This window comes from Pithys albifrons, chromosome 3, assembly GCF_047495875.1.
Source record: "Pithys albifrons albifrons isolate INPA30051 chromosome 3, PitAlb_v1, whole genome shotgun sequence".
In the NCBI taxonomy this organism is placed as follows: Eukaryota; Metazoa; Chordata; class Aves; order Passeriformes; family Thamnophilidae; genus Pithys; species Pithys albifrons.
In genome coordinates, this window is record NC_092460.1 from 74,911,604 (window position 1) to 74,932,869 (window position 21,266).

At 36.5% G+C, this 21,266-nt stretch overlaps 1 protein-coding gene across 1 annotated transcript in view; it reads right to left on the minus strand.

Moving 5' to 3' along the window:
• Positions 1–1,049: 1,049 nt before the first annotated feature.
• SAMTOR (S-adenosylmethionine sensor upstream of mTORC1) overlaps positions 1,050–21,266 on the minus strand; it is a 36,971-nt gene continuing 16,754 nt past the window's right edge. The window contains exons 3-5 of the mRNA XM_071552426.1: positions 15,810–15,983; positions 8,946–9,060; positions 1,050–4,168 (exon numbers count right to left, since the gene is read on the minus strand). Coding sequence (XP_071408527.1) covers positions 3,539–4,168; positions 8,946–9,060; positions 15,810–15,983 — 919 coding nt within the window. The 3' untranslated portion in view covers positions 1,050–3,538. The remainder of the gene's footprint in view (positions 4,169–8,945; positions 9,061–15,809; positions 15,984–21,266) is intronic.

Consider the following 21,266-nt stretch of genomic DNA (forward strand, 5'->3'; position numbering starts at 1 on the left):
CAGCAAACAAAACTGCCACCCCCCCAACCAAACAACCCAACAAAACAAACATACACAAGCTAAGAGGTTTTCCTTTAACAAGCAGAACAGTGGAACTCACTCGGTTAGTGAAGGTCAGGTGCTTCAGTTGTTTTACTATCATAATGGACAACATTTAATTGGTACTGTATCTGTGATTTAGGGATACTCTTCAAGCAACTACTGATACTTCTTGGGAACTATTTTACCTATAAAGTAAAAAAAACCAACAAAGTTTCTGTGCAAGTTTGTGAAATGAAACCTTTCTACAAAAACTTCATGCTATTCTACAGGTTCAAAAAAATAGAAAAACTGAGGAAGCAAGGAAAAACAAGCAAAAACCCTGCTGCTGATTCAAGGAGATATGATTCAAAGGCCTTAGAATGATCACACTTTTAAAGCAAGTCAGCAGGTCTCCCTGAAGCAGAAAGGACAGAAAGGTTCTGCAGGAAGCAATACTGAGCACAGCTGTGAAATGCTATTTACTGATTCACTGTCAAGCAGAAGACCAGAATACACCAGCTAGGCTGTGCAGCACTGGTGACACACTTCAGTTCTGTTGAAATCGACTCTTCCTAGAACCTGGATCTGAGTAGAAGCCTTGAATTTTCAGTTCTGTGGCTTTTCTCCCCATTGCCATCCTTTCCCCAACTCCTCCAGAACTCAGAATCAAGACGTAGAAAACTACAGCAACGACCTCAAAGGGGCAACATACAATGGGTGCTACAAAAATATTTCTGGGAGATAGAAATTAAGAACATGTAGAGAGAGATGAGAGCAACAGAATTAGGAAGACATCTGTCACATCCTAAGTGTGCAGGCAAAGAAACAATACAGGATCAACTGGAGGAACTTCTGAAAAGCAAAGATCTCAACTGAGATGTAGATGCCAAAACTGAAGTACCAAATTTAACATCTCTATTGGTTATAAAGTAAACCCAAGACAATTATTTTCTTTACGATAAGGAAAATAACTCTGCATTGGTTTCACTGGATTTCAGCGTAAACAGATTGCCCAGAAAGAAAAACACAGTATCTCCACCCAAAGAATTTTTAAACTGTTTTCTGTTTTTCAGATTTTTTTTTAATAAATGTGCTTTGTTCTCAAAAAGTAGTGACATAAAAGACAACAGAAATGCAAATACACATTTTCTTCATTTTCCTCTCCATCATCTTAAGAATGAGAGATTCTCTTGCACACTCGTAACTTTCAAATATTTCACAATCTAGAAATATTCTGCTTGAAGCAAAGTCAAATATACAACAACTCCTGATACCACCACTTTATCGTTCAGGGAGGTGTAAGTACTTACGTAAATCTCACTTTCTTCCTCCATCACAATCTACTGTCCCTTGTGAAAAAAATCCAATACAAACCAAATGAAAAAAGAAAAACCCAAACAAAAAAAATTCCTCCAAACAAACATACAAAAAAAATCCAACAAAAACCAAACCACAAAACCAAACAACCAAGAAACCCATGTCAGGTATTTAGATGATCAGCAAGAAAACTAAGTTGTTACGAATTTCAGGTCCCTAAACCACAGTGTTGTCACCAATCTATCAAAAAGGTTTAAAGTTTAAATGTTAGTATTTTAAACCATTTGGGGGGGCAAAATAAATCTTTCTCTGAATTGTTTTTTTTTCTATGAATCACAAACCAATTTACATTAATCAATGCCAACATATATGTTTTGTGATCCATGATTCTTGTGTGTCTAAACTTAATTTTTTTTTTACACATCAGAATACAACTGTTTGGTTTGTATCACTGTATCATTCAGATTGAATAATAACTTTGCATTGGGTATTTGGGAATGCTTTAAATTCAAAAAGAGACACAAGAAGATAATGTTAAAAATATACCACCATAGTCCAGATCATGTTTGAGTGTAAACTAGACCAGTGCTGGATTACTCTATATAGGAAATAGTATAAAAGAAAAACAGGTAGGTCAAACTGTGACACTTTCAGTGCAATACTTCAGTGGAAGGAGTAAGTTTCATTTTTGGAGCAACCACTTTAAAATCCACACTGTAACTTCAGTTCTGGTAACTTCCATATTATAACTACAAAATGCCAAGTTAATATGATTCAAGGTGTTTCATCACAACCACCTGTGAAGCTATTAGTATTTTTTTATCAATTTGCTGAACTCAGACTGAAAACCATGATGTGGCACTGAATTAAAATAATTTATTATTAGGCACTTACATATAAATTTAACAGCCTAACATTCAAATCTGAAAATTCTGGCCAGTATTTTTAAATGGAGAGAAATCTAAGCTAAACTAATAATGAATCTTTTTTTTTTTTAAGTACTGAAGAAAACTGATTTTTCCTGCAAAAATTTAGAGATTCATTATACAAGTTAAAACTTAATAGATGTAAAAATAGATGTTCCCTCTCCTTCCAGTGCAGACCAGCTATGAAACTTTTATTTAACTGAACACAAGACTTCTGGGTCCTAATAAGCAAACAAACAGTGTAGGTTAACTTCACTTGTGTGGTGTTAATACATGGCTTTATGCAAATATGTGTATCCTTGAAAAACTTGTACTATTATGTTCCTCTTTACAAAATCAGTCTGTAGTTACCGGATAACTTAAGAGGTCTACAAGTAAGGACAAATCGAGAAAAAGTGTTTGTTTTTAAAATGCATAAATAATTTACTTTAAAATATGACAAAACCCATCCCATCCCCCCAAAAGACACAGTTGGAAGTGAATACAGAACACCGTAATTGGGGAAATACTGATATATGTTAGTGCTTGGACACAGAAAAAATTGCACAAACATATCGCAGCAACATAATTGTCTAGACGTACCATACTCCTCTGGAGGGACAAGCCTCTTCAGCTTCTCATGTCTAACTGCTACTTATGCAATGAAATTACACAGTATGTATAATTATGGATGAATATATTCCAGTGTTTTGGTATTATCTCAAGAGGGCTGCAATAAACATAAAATCAAATGTGCAAGTGTTATAGTTCCTTCAGCCCAGACTTGACCAGAGTGAAACAAATTTTGGAAAAAAAAGTTTTGTTCCATAATTAGAGGAGGGACATTTGTAACCAAGTGTCTTAACCTATCTGCACATTTAATTAAAGTGCAAATTATTTCTTCCTACATATACTTCTCAAAGCCCGCCAACTCCAGTGCCTTAAGCTCAACCACACTGAGTTAAAATACTGAAACAACATTTAACAAATAAAATAGAATTCACACTTCACAGCACTAAAGAAAAGAATGGTACCTTTCTGGAAAAAAATTAGTGATACAAATCTAAAGAAAATAACAGCAATTTATGCTATGACATGAGTCATTTGCATGAAACTTGTATTTTTTCACTTTCATACAAGAATAAATTTTAAAATTCAAAAGTAGAAAAAAATAGCAAACTCTGTAAACCTTTGCATTTTCTTTATGCAAACCGTTTTTGTGTGTTGAGCCCATGTTAGTATAGCAAAATTAGTTAAGCAAGAGCTTTGACTGAAAGGGCATTTCAACAACTACATTAACTGAGAAGCAATATAGGATCTTCTAGTTCATAGAAAGGAATTGAACTAGACTGGCTTTCTCCAGAGTCTGAGTCATAAGGAGCATCAGGCAGCTCCATAAAACCGTAAGCTAGCTGTTCATCTTCTGTATCTGATCGAACATAGCAGGAAGGGTTGGAATACTCCTCATCCTCTATACTGTTGAAATCCTGTGGGATATACAACATTCCTGGGTAGTTCCTGCTAACTAAGTCACTTGTTGTTTGCAGGGAAGTTTTTCTAAATGCCATCAGGTGCATGTGAGAAAACTTAGAATACTTGAAGCGTTTAAAACCCAAGGACTCTATGGCAATTTTCCAGCTTTTCATCATCATAGCCCGTCGATTCTGGTGAGATGAATCAGGAGTTATTACAAGCAATAAGCCATTTAATACGAGAAGTTCATGTGCCTTCTTGCAGCATATCCATCGTTGATAGGGTGATGGAAAGTAAGAAAGGAGGAGTGAGAAAACGACAACATGAAACAGTTCTCCAGGTAGAGAATCAATGGGGTTTTTCAGTTGCTTAAGAAAGGCATCTATAGCATCTTGTGCCAGTTGGAGAGGTTGCTGAATTTGAAGATTTAGGAAGTCACATTTGTATACGCTCTGGTGGAATAATAAAAACAGAAAACCAAGCATCAAGGTTAGTTTAAAGAGCAAATATAACTAAAACCCACAGAAAAATCAATGACCTCTCAGTTCCCTTGAGGAAATGTCAAGCACGCTGAACATTCCTCTAACTATTAAATCAAGCAATGTAGAAGAAAAATTTAACACACATGCAAAATTTTAGATGTGCAGTATTTTACTAGAGATTTGACAGCTGAGAACTGGTAATTAAAAAAAATATTTAGCCCAAATAGAAAAAAGTATTGAATCAACTATGTCACAAATTGAATCAGCTATCTCACAAATGATTTAAGAATCAGATAAGCCTATATTGCTTTGTTTTTTTTCAGATGCTGTGAAAGCATCTTATAGGTTTTTACAAACCTGAAATGAGTAATTAGAAACTAAATCTGACAACTCAGTATCCCTACTGGTTCTTTAAGAAGAATCCAAGGAACTTAAGAGGTTTGGTCACTTGGAAAAAAAGTGTCACTCTTTAATGATACAGAAACAGAGAATGGGGAGGCAAGATGCATTATAAAGTTACAGTACAGTGACTGCTTTTCAGCAGTGCCATTGTTCCATGTTTTATCTTTGCTGTAAATGCAAAGTGTAGTGGGACACATTTGGGCAACTATGAAAGTAAGGGAAGGACTACAAATCATCTATTGACCATTTGTGCACTCAAGCTGTCAAAGGCACCACAATACAACATACAGCAGAGTAAATTGCACTCTTAATCATAAAGCATTCAAAAATAAAACTACGCTATTTACTGAATTTAAGTTTTGACACTTTGTAGTTATAAAAACCTGGGACTGACTCCTCATTTCAATGTATTAAGATATAAGGTTTTGATCTGATAGCAACACAATTTGTTATTAATGCCTAGAGAACGTGCAGTGAATGATATTAAACAGGTAAGCAAATATGAAAGCAGACAAAAAACACTCTGTGGAGCACATCTGAAAGGTCACATCTCCTGCATTTTAATACCATGGAAATATTTATAGTGTGTTTTATGAAACAGTATTAAAAAAATTACTATAACACTATTGCAAAGATGTTCATTAAGGAAATTATGACAATTGTTTCCAAGTAGAAGATAATATAATTTCTGTTTATATAAAATCACATTCTCTTCTGAGACTAAGCAGAAAATCAGAAAAAGAAATCAATGTGCAAATAAATCTGTGTTTTAGTTTTTATTAGCTTTAATCTTGACCATCAATATGCAAAAATGAAGAAAAAAAGACTTCCATTATGTGGCTATAACCAAGGAATTTTAATTGCAACCATTATACCTGCAGGGCTATATTCTGTTTCCTTGTAATACTTAAAATAGGAAAGTAACAGTAGCAATTTCATATCATCTACTAAGTTTTAGAAGGCAGAAGCATTTTGAAAACTAGTTGTTCAGAATGACATCCCAACTTTACTTAGAACTTCAAAACAGACTTAAAAAGTTAATGGTTACACAAATATAGCTGAAAAAAACCAATTTAGACTGCAAGTATTTCTGAGTAGTGGAGAAATACTCATAAAGCAGTTATGAAGAAATTAAAGATAATTTCAGGACTCAAGTATGTTTTGAGTGGACTCTAAATTCTGTAGGCAGTTTTAGAACAAAAATGCTGCTAAACTGGAGTTTGCTACTAAACTCTAGATACAGCAGTTTAACTGATATTAAAGTCCTCAGAGACTGAAACAGCATTCAGAGTGCATTCACTGAAATTTAGGAACACAATCCTACTTATGTGAAAAATTTTCACAGATATTTCACAGAATACTCTGAGTTGGAAGGGACCCTCAAGGGTCATTTGAGAGATATATTCTATTAATATATTTCTTTTAATTTTTTGTCTCAGACTGTATTTACTCCAATACAACATCTGCTGCATATTCAGTATACTTTGCAGCAGTATGAAATTTTATATGGATTTTCGCAAAGTGAAGAGTTCTCCTTTATTTCAATTTTTTTTTCCATGTTGACAAATTACACTCTGCTAAGGAAACAACCACTGATTCTGGAATGTCTATATTTTAGGCAAAATAGTTGAAGGAGTAGCTAACAAAGACACAGGGTAGAGTCAGAAACCTGTTCTGATTACCCCAGCCTGAGTTTCCCTCCTCCTGGTTTCTAATACTGCATGCTTCCCTCAGTGTGCCTTACGCCAAGACTGTGGAAATGAGTGCACGCTGTCTCATTAAAGGAAATATTACTCATTTCTTAGTGCAGTTCCCCTCTCTCTCAAAACACAAAACCTTTTAATGGAAATATATTTCCATATTCATATATCTACAGTTTACATTCTTTGTATGCAAAAGAGATTCTAACATTTTGAAGACATTAAACCATTTGTTATATAACCAAACATTTCAGTTCCTCTCCAAGTATTTCCACAATTATATCTTTCTTATTCCTCAAATTAACTAATTATTCAACTCAACTACTCAGCCTATATCAAAAACATTTCTATATACAGGAAGTGGATTAATCTATTTTCATTAAAGAAGGAATTATTTAATGCTCTAATCCACATAATTCAAGACACTGACTTTGTAAGAAGACTCTGTACTTTGACTTGTTTCAAAGAGCAGTTTTGCATCTTACCTATAAGATCTGCTAAATCAGAAAATTTTACCAGTTCTTCTATTTTCAGCTTCTACCACAAGTTATCAGATTTTCAGGTCAGAAGATGACGTTAACCACCATAACAAACGTCTGCCTGTTATTTCAAAAATATTAAATCAACCCAGGCAACTGCTGGCCTAAAGATAAATTTATTCAAAAGGTTATGGTGCTGATGCAGCTCAAAGTAGCGTCACCTTCAATACATCAGGGCTTATTAATTCTGTTTTGGAGGTCAGCCTAAGCTTATTCTAGCAGATCCATTTGACTGTGCAAACTGTACTCCATGTCACTGCAAGAACACTTGCTACCTGGCTTGCAAGTGCCCTGAACATGCCAAAGCACCCAAGAGAATGGAAGACATTGGTGAGCCTGCGACAGGCCTCACAGTAAATACATGTGTAGCTACATGGACAGCAGCACTCTGGGAAGCTTCTGTCATGAAGCTGTAGTACTAACAATGTCAGATGACAAAAAATCTTATCATTCTGTTGTACTGGGAGAGTCTTTAAAGAACTGGTTAGTACAACACAGAAATTGTGTGTGTTCCTCCATTAAATCCACAGAAGTTACCTTTCTGGGCTTTTCCAAGAATGGTTTTGGTCACTGTACATTTAAATTGATTTTCATGAATACAAATACAGCTTTCTTAAGAAAACAGAACGATAGACTAGATAGAAAAATATTAACTATGCATACCCAAAAATTAATGGTTAGGTTCAACTGATGTGACTTTAGGTGCCTCAGCTCCCATTATAGTCACTGGAGAACTAATCAATACAGAATCCAATTCACCTCACCATCAACCAGCAGACATTTAGGTTTCACTATTTTAAATAGATCTCCACTGACTGTAATGAGAACTTAGAACTTGAGATGTAGACACTAAGGATCTATGTATCTCAGCTGGAAATTCACTTGCCATGTGTTACCATGTTGGATGTCACTGGCTGCCATTTCAGTGGCATGTGTCTCTTTTACATCCTGTGTCATGCCCAACAGCCCTGTGCAATGTCCTACAGCCCCTAAAGTGGTGGAAGGCAACCATGTTTGGCCAACTGATGCTTATTTTTCAAATTAGGCAAGATGGAATCCATCTGAAGTTTGTGTTTTAGTTAAAACTAATATTGAATTGCTTTTAAAGCCAATTTATCAGACTCAGATTTTTGAAGATTATCTTTCAGTATCTTTAAGCATATACTCAAAAATACAATGTTAGTGGACAAAACATTGAGCCACAAAAAAATACCACGCATTTGCATGTAAACCACACTGCAGCAAATAATAGAACACAACTTTCAAGTTAACTGCATTATTTTACTTATACACTTCTCACCTCTCCACTTCTAAAGAGGATTACCTTAGGCCACAGATTTTAATAGAGCCTGATTTTAAACTGTAAGTGGTCAAGGTGTATATGGTCAAAAGCTTTTCTATTTTCTGTCAGAAAAGTATTTCTGTGTCTTTTTCATTTTTATTCCACTTCATCATTTTGCTTGGTTGATAAATGCGATTAGCCCTGACAAAAGTTGGGTCAAGAGCAAAAGACAGAAAGAACACATGATTACAGCAAAATTAATGCACTTGACAACTTTACCACTTAGAGAAAATTAAGCAACTTACCCCATATTTCCTAATAAATTTGTCCTCTGTATTGTGGAAGTTCAGTAATATTACTAGCAATAAACACAAACACTCCCTAATAGTGCACTTCTGATTACTAAAGTTCCCCAGAAAAACTCACCAAATACAGTCACTGATCATTTCTTTCTGTCAGCGAATGCAACTCTGAGAGGTTCTTGTCTAAGCATAAGCCTATTTAATTTTTATTTATGTCTTTTAATACTCAAGGACTTACCTGAAATACCATTAAAAGGTGGCTACTAAAATTTTCCAATTTAAGATTAATAATGCCATTATAAAGGCATAGGAATTGAAAAAAAACATATTTGTAAAAGAAAACACAAGTAGGGTTTAAAGTCTGTTCATAGGAAAGGATGTAGTAGAGTGCCACAGTTCCTATTACAGCACACATATTTTGAAAACATACTAAAGTATTAAACATACTTTTCCACACTCATTTTGACGCATTCTAAAAATCTGAGAATAAAATTGTTATTAAGTTCAGCAAACATTACATACCTCAACAGCTGGAACAATGTCTATGCCAACTGTCAGAAATTCTTCAAACTTCAGAAATGGATTAAAGCAGCTACCAACATCAAGTAATCTGATCTTTCCCAAGGAGTGAAGGAACCTATGAAGCAGCAAGAATTCAGTTTTAGCAAATGTTATTTTTATAGCTATATTCTGAACTACAATTTCAGATAGCTAATGCAAGAAATTCTCACAGAACACCACAGCAGTGACGAATAGAAGTGAATGCCTTACTTCAGTTGCTGAGATACCTAAAGAACCAAGCTCCATCAGTAAAAGTAGTTGGTCCTCAATCAGAAGAGTCTTGTTCAGAGCAGCTGTAATAGTATAAACGTGTACCTGTAGTAAGTAAATAAAATGGCAAATTGTGTGTCCACTAAACAGGCTTTCTCTTACTGCTTTGTGTTTCCCACTTACCATTTTTTTGTGGTATTTATTGCTGTAAAGTCACAACAGACATCAGAGTTAAAATTTCAGGAGCTGAAAAGGGAAACTGGCAACACTACAAACTACAGAGTTGACAGTTCCATTTTAGAGGGCATCTGAAGTCAAGTAGCATAATTGGTTTAATGAAGACAAGAGAACACATAATGGTATTCCAAGGTAAACCCCAACAACTATAAATGAAAGCATTTTGTTATTCCTTGCAAATTTAAAAAAGTATTTCATTTGCTTTATGTTATCTAGTATTTTTTTAAATGGATGACTGGTGGAGGTTCACTTCAATTCTATTTTCAATGAATGCTGTGAGTCACAAACATAAAAGCTGGCTGCTTAAGTTGTAGGGAAGTTATTCTAAACATTTAAATGAAATTAAGTATCTCCTCAAAACTACTAGGAGAAAAAAAAGTCCATTCTATGCCATCCCATGAGTTTTCTTTTTGAGAATCCAACAGGTTTTTAATGAGAAACAGTCAAAAATAGCCATCTAGTTTAGGAAAGAGGGTCCTACATCAGTACTTCTGAAGTACTTAAAAATGAAGATTTATCCTGTAAGAATTCTGGAGAACATTTTTTAAGTCAAAAATCTATCTCCTTATCTGCCACTGTGTGATGACCCCATTGAAGGTGAAATTATAGATAAGTGGGCCAGTATCTGTAATGCTGAATACTTAACTATGCTACCAAACAACAAAGGTAAAAAAATAAGGAGGGGGGGATTAACTTGAGAAATCATGACTTCCTTAATTACTGCTTAGACTGATAGAAAGAGATTGACAAACTGCTAAAGACATTTTAATAGACAATGCTGTTCCAGAATGCTACAGAGATGCACACATACCCCTTCAAAACATCATGGGAAATAAAAAACAAAACCAAAATACTCCACACTGAGTAACTGGTCCATTACCTTCTCAAACAGGTTCCAAAACTTCCCGAGTTAAAAAAACAGGGAGGAGTGGGTGATCAGAAAGAAACCAGCAGACTAAAGAAACCTTCTTGTACTGTCTGGTAGAAATCCCCATTACAGCACAGCAGAGGATATGCTAGAGGCTGGAAAATGAGATTTGCCCTTTCTTGGGAAGCTCTGATCTCATCTATGATGAACTCTAAAACCAATCTGAAACGCCTTTATGAAGATAAAAGGCATTGTTCTTTTCATTAAGTTAAATATTGTTGCAAACTTGAAGACCAGAATTAGAATGTTGCACTCAGTTAACCATGACTATTAAGGACTCTGCTGATACGTATCCTACAATCAAAGACATTTTTTATTTCCCTTAGATTCTGAATTTGGGGACCCCTGCTGCTTATTCTTTCTTTGCAATTGCAACCAACTAGTAAATGCTGAAGTTAAACAATTCTGTTCCTGTTCACATGTACAGACTCCACACCTACGTGTTCTTTAAAGCACAACTTGGTGACTGCATCCACATGGTAAAAAAAAAAAAGGAAAAAAAAGATTATATACAGCGCTACTACCACCCACCCAACAGTCTGAACACTTTCTATTGGATCATTTACAGGGCTGCATCTAGAAAATTCCATGATGAATTGTAACATCTTAGCATATCCAAAATCCACTAATAGAGGCAAACAAAGTCTCAGCTTTCACATGGACTTCACAGAGAAGAGAATGGTAATAAACCTTCCAGTAAGCAAATGTTGTTTTTTCCTACAAGTTTCTATTGCCAAAACCAATTGGCACATCCAAAATATCACTTGTCATGTTTCTGGAAAACTCAGCCCCAGAGAAACACGTAACTGCAAAAAACTTTCAGAAAAAGATCTGCAGGCCCAGTGGAGTCCAACCAAGCCATGGCTGTACTTACAGCTAAAACAAAGCAGTAAGGAATACTGCAGAAAAGCCTTTAAGCAGAAATAAAGAGATCTGGGCTTGCTGGGCTCCTTCAAAACATCCCAGTCACCTACCACAGAGAGGATGTTGGAGAAGCAAGAGATAACATTTTGTTGCATTTGGCAGAATATTAATGCCAAGTATTTTAATTCTACTTGGAATAGAAGATATCCAGGACTTGCTTCTCTCAAACTACCCCTGTGATCAAGGCAAACAGTGCAACAATCACCTTTAAGTTAAAACTGCAAACACTGTCAATACTGAGTGAGATTTCGAATGAAAACAGACAGCAACAATGTTTCCAAGATTGGATGACAACAGCAAAGTAATCTGTGCAACAGGAATTTGCACAGTGTGGAGACAGATCCAAGGGGCCATAAATGACAAACCTGGACTGAAGTCAAGTAGTGTCTTTTCCCACATAAGGGCAATATGAGGGTTCTCAGAGAAGCATTATCTCCTTGTCTAGCAAATGGAGACGCTCATGGCACATACTCCCTCATTCAAACACAAACCCACCTCTGTCTATGTATGCTTGTGCTCTATATATAGAGAGTCCAATATGATAACAACAAATCAATAGACACATGGGACCACAGCAAACATGAGAGGGAATGTGACTCTACAGTGCAGAGAAAACTTCCCATAAAAAGGAGAGACTGCCTCCAGAGATCTAAACATTTTCCATTTAAAGTGTTGAATGAAATACTCGTACAGTTTAAAATTAAGCAGCACAACCCAGAACCCTCTACTTTCCACGAGAATCCACTCCACCTATGGTAGAGTGAAAAAATCATTGTGATGTATTCTGTCTTCCTGTTTACAAAACCTGCATTCTTTGCTGCAGCACTACTTCTGACTGCTTAAAGGGGGACACTATTTCACACTAGTACAGCATTGGAGCACATTTCTGGAAAGCTACAACTCTATTCTGAACTAAGAAGAAGCCAGAAACTCTTATCCACACTAATGGACAACTTAGACATTTGATAGAGAGCAAATGCACTCTGATAGGTGTGCCACATCTAAGGAGTCTTGTAGTCTATATTCAATACAAATACACTTTGAAACCATAAAAGTAGCAGATTCAGATGCTCACTTGTGTCTTGACTTGACATTGTCAGGTTTTGCTGCCTCTCATTATACTGGTGTAATGAAACACAGTAGAATCCTCAGGCTGTCAGTTATCCGTAGGAACAGGATACTCATTAGGCACTTGAAATAATTTTTAAGCTCTTAAGAAGCACTTATATTCTGTTACAAACATACACAGAGAGGAAGGACCACTGATTCAGGTAGTCTGAAGATCACTAGTTCAGATACTTACTTTTCAGCACTGTAACTCTTAAGTCAGATTCCTCAGTGAGATTATAGCTGTAATCTCTACGACAACCACTGATCCTGTGAGCCAATGACTTTGTCAGAAATGTACTCTTGCTGAATTTCATTGTTAATCACCCTTTAGCTCCCTGTTTCCTAATGATTTTCAGTAAGGCAACATTAAAAACATTAAAAGCATGGGAAGTACTTTGCTACTATAATCAATTTCCAAGCACATCTCAAATCCACAGTTCTTTAAGGCATTAGTGTGCAGGTAGAAAACAAATGTGTGAATAATTAAACATCAGAAACTGCTGAAGAAGTGGACATAACCTGGAAAATGAATGAATTTTACATACATCCCACACTTCTTTAATTTAAGAACTTGTCTCTGCCCATGGCAGGGTGATGGGAACTACATGATCTTTAAGTTCCCTTCCAACCCAAACAGTTCTATGATTCTAACTTGATTAAATGGACTATAGTCCTTGATTATCAGCCCCTTCAAGAATGCATCTATTATTAAACTAGGTGCTGTACAGGTAAGTGACATTTTCTCTTGGAAGTAGATACATGACCATAAAGTCACTTAATCTCTGAAATTAATCACTTCAAGTGCTGATCTCCTACTTTACAGTTTTAAATTACTTAACTATTTATCAAGGATGGGATGAGGAAAAAATTCAGAAGCATGCTGCTGCCAGAAGAGCAGAGCAAAAGACATACAACATCTGGTTCTCGGTGGTAACACTGGTAGGCCTCAAGTCATTCATAATATCCACGCTTAAAGACACCCAGTTGGGAAGATCTATCTTGCTGAAGCACATATGAAAGAAGGAATGATAGGCTGTACCTTCAGAGGTCAAATCAGCATCTGAGAAGAATCCATACCAAATAGCAAGACTGCTTAATTTTATGGAAAAAGAAGAGAAACAATACTCAAAAAGAAAACCAAGGACAGTCTGATTTATTGAAGGGAGGAGCTGTTAAATGGCAGATAACAGCCACTTCTATCTTGCAAGTCACTGATGCCCAGCTTCACAACAAGTGCAGTTGTAATGTTAAGAGACATTGCATTGTCTCTAATTACATGTAGAGAACTCACTCTGGGATGGAAGAAAGCACATTACTTTTCATATAGATGAAAGTAAGAAAAGGACCGATCACATTAGTTATTTGTGAGAGACTCATCAATTTTATTCTGGCAAAGAGGTCAGCAACATGAGCAACTGGAACTGGGTTCACTGAAGTAGCTGACTAACTTCTTGATCTGCAGGAAACTTTTGCACTTCTGGTTCCTGTATTTCCCACCATCACCTTTAAGTGCTGACTAAGTGTCTACTTCTCTTCTTCCAGCATCTTTTTTACTACCTGTTGAACTTTCATTACCAAGCTAGCTTTGCTCCTTACAAGCAAAGTACAGTCTCTCTTTAATAACTTGCCAGTACAGGTAAAGTCAAAAAGTGCTCTTACCTAGTCTAATACTACTTCAGAGAGGATTATATACAGGAGGAACAAAATTACTGTCTTTACACTACCAGAATAAAACAAAGGAGTCACAGGCTTAGTCATACCTATAGACAAACCCACAACTCTTGTTTATAGTGTTACATGATCGGAATGGAGTGACAGTCTTTACACAAGTGTGCGTGTGTGTAGGTTCCCCCACACCCTTTGTACCAACTTTCAGACTTCACTAACTCATCAGGGTAGACTTGGCTGAAAGGCATTTCAGAAGGAATGCATGCTTTGTACAATACAAAATCCATTTTCATTCTGATAAACTGCAATTTCTTCTATAAAGCATCATGAAAGAAATTAAATTTTTATTTCTCTAGGAAGTAACTTACACCAATTATGCCTTGTTGCTTTAGGTCTGTACAGCTACCAAAAACCTCACAACTACCAGGTAAGTATTATAAAACCTGCCTTTGTCATGAATGTTTTTATGGGTGTAGTTTTGAGAATGAAAACAAAAATCATCATCACTCATTATACTAACAAATACTTTTAAAATAATTTATAAAATTTCTCTAGTACACATTAGTCAGAACAAAAGAAGGCTACAGACTACTGGCAGCAAGAAGGAACTCGGGTGAAGTTAGCACTGCAACAGCCACAACTAACTGTAGAAAGTATGAAGACAGAGTACATGGAAATAGAGTGCTAATGCCTCCCACTGAAAGACAAAACAGCTTTAAGTGGTGTGTGATCATCAAACCTATTGATTTAAACCAACATGAGACACCCAAAAAATATCAGCTCCTAAAGACACACACATCTGCTAATAACATATTAGTAACTTGTTACTCTTTTCCTAACTGATATTACATCTAAATTCAGGTAACTGTTGATCACAGAGGACACGCTACAATACTGAGGAAAAAATCTCTTTACACAACAGAAAAAAAAATATTGCAGGCAGTTCTAAGAACTGTCTATAAAGAAACAAGTCATAAGTGTTGCATATATAGATTCTATCCTTATGCATTTTTTCATTTATTGGTAAAATATGAGTTTTATTCGGGTTTTTTTACTAATTTTTTTTTCACAAGTGGAATAGCCACAAACATGACTCATGCTATTTAGGAAAAAAAAAAGGAAGGTGGGACTTCACTGAAATAATACCCTGAATACCAAAGCTGAAATTTCTACTTGAATGAAGGTCACAAACAAAATTAAAACTGTTGTTAGGAAAATACCTCAAGGATACTACAACCTCTGCAGCGCCAGTCACCAGAAAGCTCTAATTCAAAATTGCTTTTGAAGTATATAATTGGAATCAAGAGTTTCTCTGCAATTATTTATGAAGAGAAAGTTTTAAGTACTCTGATATTTACATTTGGCACTTAGTACTTACATAAGCAATTGACTTTTCAGTAGTGCTGAACAGCCATTAGATTCTAACTTAATTAACATCTCCCTTATTTCACCTCAAGGTTTAATATAAATTGCATTGCACACCAATGACATACTAAAGTGAAATTGCTCTAGCACTTGAATGAAGATGACTAAGTTGTCATTCCCAAGCAATTTCTTTTATGGCATCCACCAAAATATACTACAACATAAATAATTCTTGAAATGTATATATTCACATGAAAATGCCATTTCTTAACTATTAAAAATACATCAGACTGATCTAATGAGTTATGGGGAAAAAATGTCAGGGTACATTTTAACACTCAAAAAAGGGTGGAAGAAGTCTAGAAAAGAAGTAAAAAACTTACTCTTCTGTCATAGTTTCATGATTTGTCAAGCCAAAGTTTGGCAAAGGATCTTCAATCTTGGGAGTGTGAGGAACATTTAAAGCTGGAGTGGTCTTAGAAGCAAGAAGGGCTCTTTTTTCATCTTTCTCAAGTGCTTTTCTTTTTCCACCATTCTGAAAATATTCTCGGCATACACTGAAAAGACAAAAAGAAAAATTCCTCAGGAAACCTTAATGCTCTTTTTGGTCATTACTACGGCTAAAAGACAAACCAAAGATTTAAGAGATAAAAATGCTGTCAGTTTTTAAACTTATCTCGGGTTTACTGTAACTTTAGTCAATCAGCTTTAGAAAGGATGTGATACACCCAACAACACATTTGAAGCTGAGCAGTGGGTTGGGTTTTATTTTTTTTTCTGTCCCTCAAATTAGGCCATAAGTCACAGTTGAGTAAACAGATTCAAAATATTTTTATCTAGATAGATTTTTAAAGCAAGACAGCAGAACCCCACCAGAGGATAAACTTCAGCTGTCACCTGAGCACCACAGTTCTCCACTATGGTACAAAGAGTTATTAAGTAGCTCCCCATAAACACAGAGGATTTTGAAACATTTGTGTCTTGCCAGGCACATTATATGGGTGAAAAAACCCCTAATGCAGGATTATGGGCTTACTTACATGCATCAGTTTTTAATTTTAGTTGAGTTTACCTGGGCATTTTTTGTTTTTAACTAACAGCTGCCACAGCTGTATTATTGTCAAAGACTTACTTTAGTTTTGCTTTTCACCATATTTAATTATTTTTCTAATATGAACCAGAAAAAAATAAGCTAGTCATACTTGAATGAAATGTTAGCCAGTTTAAAGAAATTAATGTTACCAAAAAAAGTTAAATTACACTTGCAAACTTCACCCAGTAGTCAGCATTAGTCTATGAGAAGCAGGCATTATGTTCAAGAATAACCAAATTTCATCCACAAAATAGAACTGGAAACAATTTGTTGCTGCGAAATTAAAAAGCCTGACTCTCCCTGCACAATGCAGTATTTTTAATTAGATGTGCCAGCCCAGTATTTGCATGGAAAGTTTAACAGAAATACTACTTGTTTGAATAATGTTTTCTGAACAACCCATTTTTATGATGCTTTCTTGAAATTCACTCCATTTTCCTCTAACAAAGCTGCAGAGTTTTGAAGGCAACATTCCAGAAAACATAAATTCAAGCATAGTTTAATAATATCTTACACAAAGGAGGATCAAGGTAATGACATTTCACATGGCAGATTCAGAAATGGACGTTGGCATAATGCTGCATTTAAATCAAAATTGTGATGATTGGAATACACACGCCTTATCTAAGGTTTTGTGATATTTTAGGCACCAAATATACACCACATAAGACATGAAAGGGGAAAAAAAAGAAGTCATTGGAGTGGAGTTACACTGAGTTTCTTGGACAGAAACATACACAATCAGACAGGTACAGACAGAAGTTACTTTACTGCAAGACGGAGGAAAGAAGCATCTTCAGTCAGAAATGTATAATCACAGAATGGGTAAGGTTGAAGGGGACCACAGTGGGTCATATGGTCCTACAGTCCTGCCCAAGCAGGGCCATCCTACAGCACATTGCACAGGACTGCGCCCAGACAGCTCTTGAACATCTCCAGGGAGGGACACTCCACAACCTATCTGGGAAGTCTGTTTCAGCACTCGGTCACCTGCACGGTAAAGAAGTTCTTTCTCTATTCAGGTGGAACTTCCTGTGCATCCGTTTCTGTCTGTTGCTTCTTGTCCTATTGCTGGGCACCACTGAGAAGAGCCTGGCTCCACCTTCTGACACCCTCCCTTCAGAACTTACAGACAATGACGACGTCCCCTCTCAGTCATCTCCTCTCGAGACTGAAAAGGGCCAGCTCCCTCAGCCTTTTCTCAAAAGACAGATGCTTCAGTCTAGGCTGCAGTACTAGCAGACATAAAGACTTTAAACCCTACCAACTCCATCCATTAGAGATTGCATGTAGGGAAAGACAACAATTCTAAAACTGACAAAGTTAAAGTAGGAAGAGCCAGTCACTTACCTTAGCAGGAAAGAGATTTTAAAAAAATCAAAAAAGAAGCCCAGAAAAACACTTGAAATACTGCTGGTATGCTAATTAAAGTGTGTTTTACGCTATATTGTACTATTTATTTATAAATGTGATCAATTTAGAACTATTTAGTTCTGTGTGTCATCTAGTCAAAAAATTAAACTTGCATAGAAAAGTCTTTTCCCACAGTTTATCAGCTATTGGTACCATCTTGTTAGCACCTTGCAATTTATTCTTTTTTTCTCATTACATCTCTTAAAACAAGCAGAATCAGTGGCAATTTAAATAGTGCTACACTGCTATTGATGCTAACATGTATCTTGACAGATTTCACAATTGTGGGAGAATGTATTGGTTTTTTCCTCAACTACTCCTTGTTACCAACCTTTTATTCCCTAGAAGCTGATGTGCTGTGCACCTTAATGCTTCATGAGCTGTTGCACAGAACTACCTACTTGTAAAGTATAGTGTAAATTCCTCTTGTGACTGAGAAGGCATTCTTTCCTCACTCTTGATACTGATACAAATCACTATTTTTTCCATCCTTCTAACCCTGTTATGTCAACTAAGTTCTCAGAATTCTCTATTCTCCTTAACTGACCTTCCTCATCTGCACGTAAGACACTATCAAAGCCAACCACAAAGAGAAGCATCTTCTGCTCCTGGGTTTTCCCTGGTGGACAGAGGTCCAGAGCCACAGGAATGCCCAGGAATGCATAAAATTCTTCATACTCTGATCCCAGTCTGCGTAACAGTGCAGTACCACAAGGTACCAAAAATCCCCAGCCAATCCACCTATTGAAATAAGAAAACCCCAGGCCACATTGCACTTCATAACCACTGAGCGTTATCTCCCTTTTATGCTTTCCTGAAGTCACAGTGATTCTGGTATGATTATTACATGTTGCCCTTTTGGCTCCTGAGCCCTAGAGGAGCTTGTCTATGTACTTCCCTGGTGGAAGTGAACCTCACACCCACTGTGGGGTAACAGTGAGTGAGCACGTGGGCAGTCACTGCAATGGCAGCTACCCAGGGGAAATGCACTCTGTATTTACCCCACAACAATCTGTTGATGTAGCCACATGCTTAACTTTACGGCCTTTAAAGGCTGTCATTGACCACTCTGGTTTTATGCAGTTTATTTGCAGTTAATAAGACTGTACATTTAACAACTGTCTCAAGTAACACACAGAGCATCTCTTAATTATCTACAAAGACAAAATTAAGGAATCTGTTTTTTAATTCTGAGAACTGACATGGCTCCATTTTTAACTGACACTTAAAACATTGAGTCTTTGATGACACAATATTAGGTCTACAATTAACATACTTGCTTGTGGAGAATTGTGCAACGTAAATGCTACCTGAGCTGACACTTGCTACAGTTCACACAAAATGTGCAGTAAATATTTCAGGTCTAAACTCTTAAGTTTGCTGGCAGAGATTCAGGTCAGGTTTCTGGGTGAAGTGTACAGTTCATGTCTTTGCTTTAAAAAAGAAACCAAAAAACCCAAATTACGTATTTCCTCAATGAAACTTGTTTTCCATAGTTCAAATCTCAAATGGTAAATAACCTGTTCAAGTTGACCTCCCTGCTCTGCCATTTGGGCTGGACATGTAAAGGAAGTCTCAGTAAAAGCCAATGCGAGTATCTATTACCTTGCTAATACTCTCCGGCAAGAAGAGAAAAGCTTAGTTTTCAAAAAGAGTGACGACCAAACCCAAGCATCTCAATAGAATATAGAAAGAAAAAAACATGAGGGGGACATTGCCAAGAAACACTGTATGAAATTTAAAAGCCATGACAGAATTGGTAATTAGCGCCTCTAAATTAAATTAAAAATTAAATCAAACTAAATTAAAACTGGTGTGGTCAACTTTTATCATGACAAAATGCAGTTTTTTATAGCTGTCATCAATGTTTGCGGATTTCAAGCATCCAGTGTTACTGGCTAACTGACACAGTCCATCTCTTTCCTTCTGCTTTATAATGGGGAAAAGGTGAGCATGACTCATGTTCCTTACAATATTTACTAACCAAAACCTAATATTAAAGATGACTTTCAGTGAGGGTACAGAGAAATAACAAACTTCCCTCAGAGCTGAAGGAAAGTCTGGACTTCTCATCATGGTTTCTGTCTGCACAACATTTCTCCCTTCCTCCCACACATTGAGGAGCAAATTCATAAATGTCAACTGTCAGAGCTGCTAGTCTGAAAAAAAAAATTGCATATACTTCTACAGGTTTAACCCATCCGTCTTCCAACATCCAAAGTGAAGGAGGGGAGAAGTCTCAATTGCACTTGTACACATTAATTATACCTAGAAGAGCAGAAGAGTTTCCTTTGGACTAGGAAATATTTCACATTTGTCATGTGCACCCTGCTTCAGGTTAAGGAAATTCAGCATTTAGCATAGGTGAGAGAACTAGGTTTCTCAATGTGAAGTGTTATAATTTTTTATCAGTATAATTATAATTTTTTAAACTTCAAGTTGAGAAACTTGTATACATTTTTCCATTTTATTTTTGCTACTTGATCTCAGTTCTAGGGTTTTGAGACATTTTCCATTTGAGAAACACAACTAGATCTGTAGTCAGATGTTTCTTTGGTGTTGTGTCCACTCCAAGCCAGTAGGAAGTATCCTTTATTACCAGAGAATTCAAAGTACTTGAAAACAGCCAGCAGTTATCATATGATCATTGCTCTAGTTAGCTCTAGTGTTCAACAAACAGATACATTTTTGTCAGAGCAAAGTATTTATAGAATATTCTGAGTTGGAAGGGATCCACAAGGATCAGTGAAGTCCAACTCTAGGCCCTGCACATGACAGCCCCAAGAACCACACCATGTGCCTGAGAGTATTATCCAAACAAACACTTCTTGAACTCTTTCAGACTTTGGTGCTGTGACCACTTTCCTGGGGAGCCTGTTCCAGTGCCCAACCATCTTCTGGCTGAAAAATCTTTTCCTAGTATCCTACCTAAACCTCTGCTGACTCACCTCCATGACATTCCCTCAGGTCCTGTCACTGGTCACCACAGAGAAGAGATCAGTGCCTGCCCCTCCTCTTCCCCTCACAAGGAAGTTGTAACTGCAATGAGGTCTCCCCTCAATCTCCTCTCCTCCAGGTTGAACAGACCAAGTGAACTCAGCTGTTCCTCATATGGCTTTCCCTTAAGGTCCTTCATCTTCATTGTCCTCCTTTGGACACTATTTAACAGTTTTAAATCTTTCTTATATTGCAGTGCCCAAAACTGCACACAATATTCCAGGTGAGGCTGCCCCAGTGCAGAGCAGAGTGGGACAATCCACTCCCATGACCAGCTGGTGATGCTTTGCCTGATGCCTCCCAGGACATGGTTGGCCCTCCTGGCTGCCAGGGCACT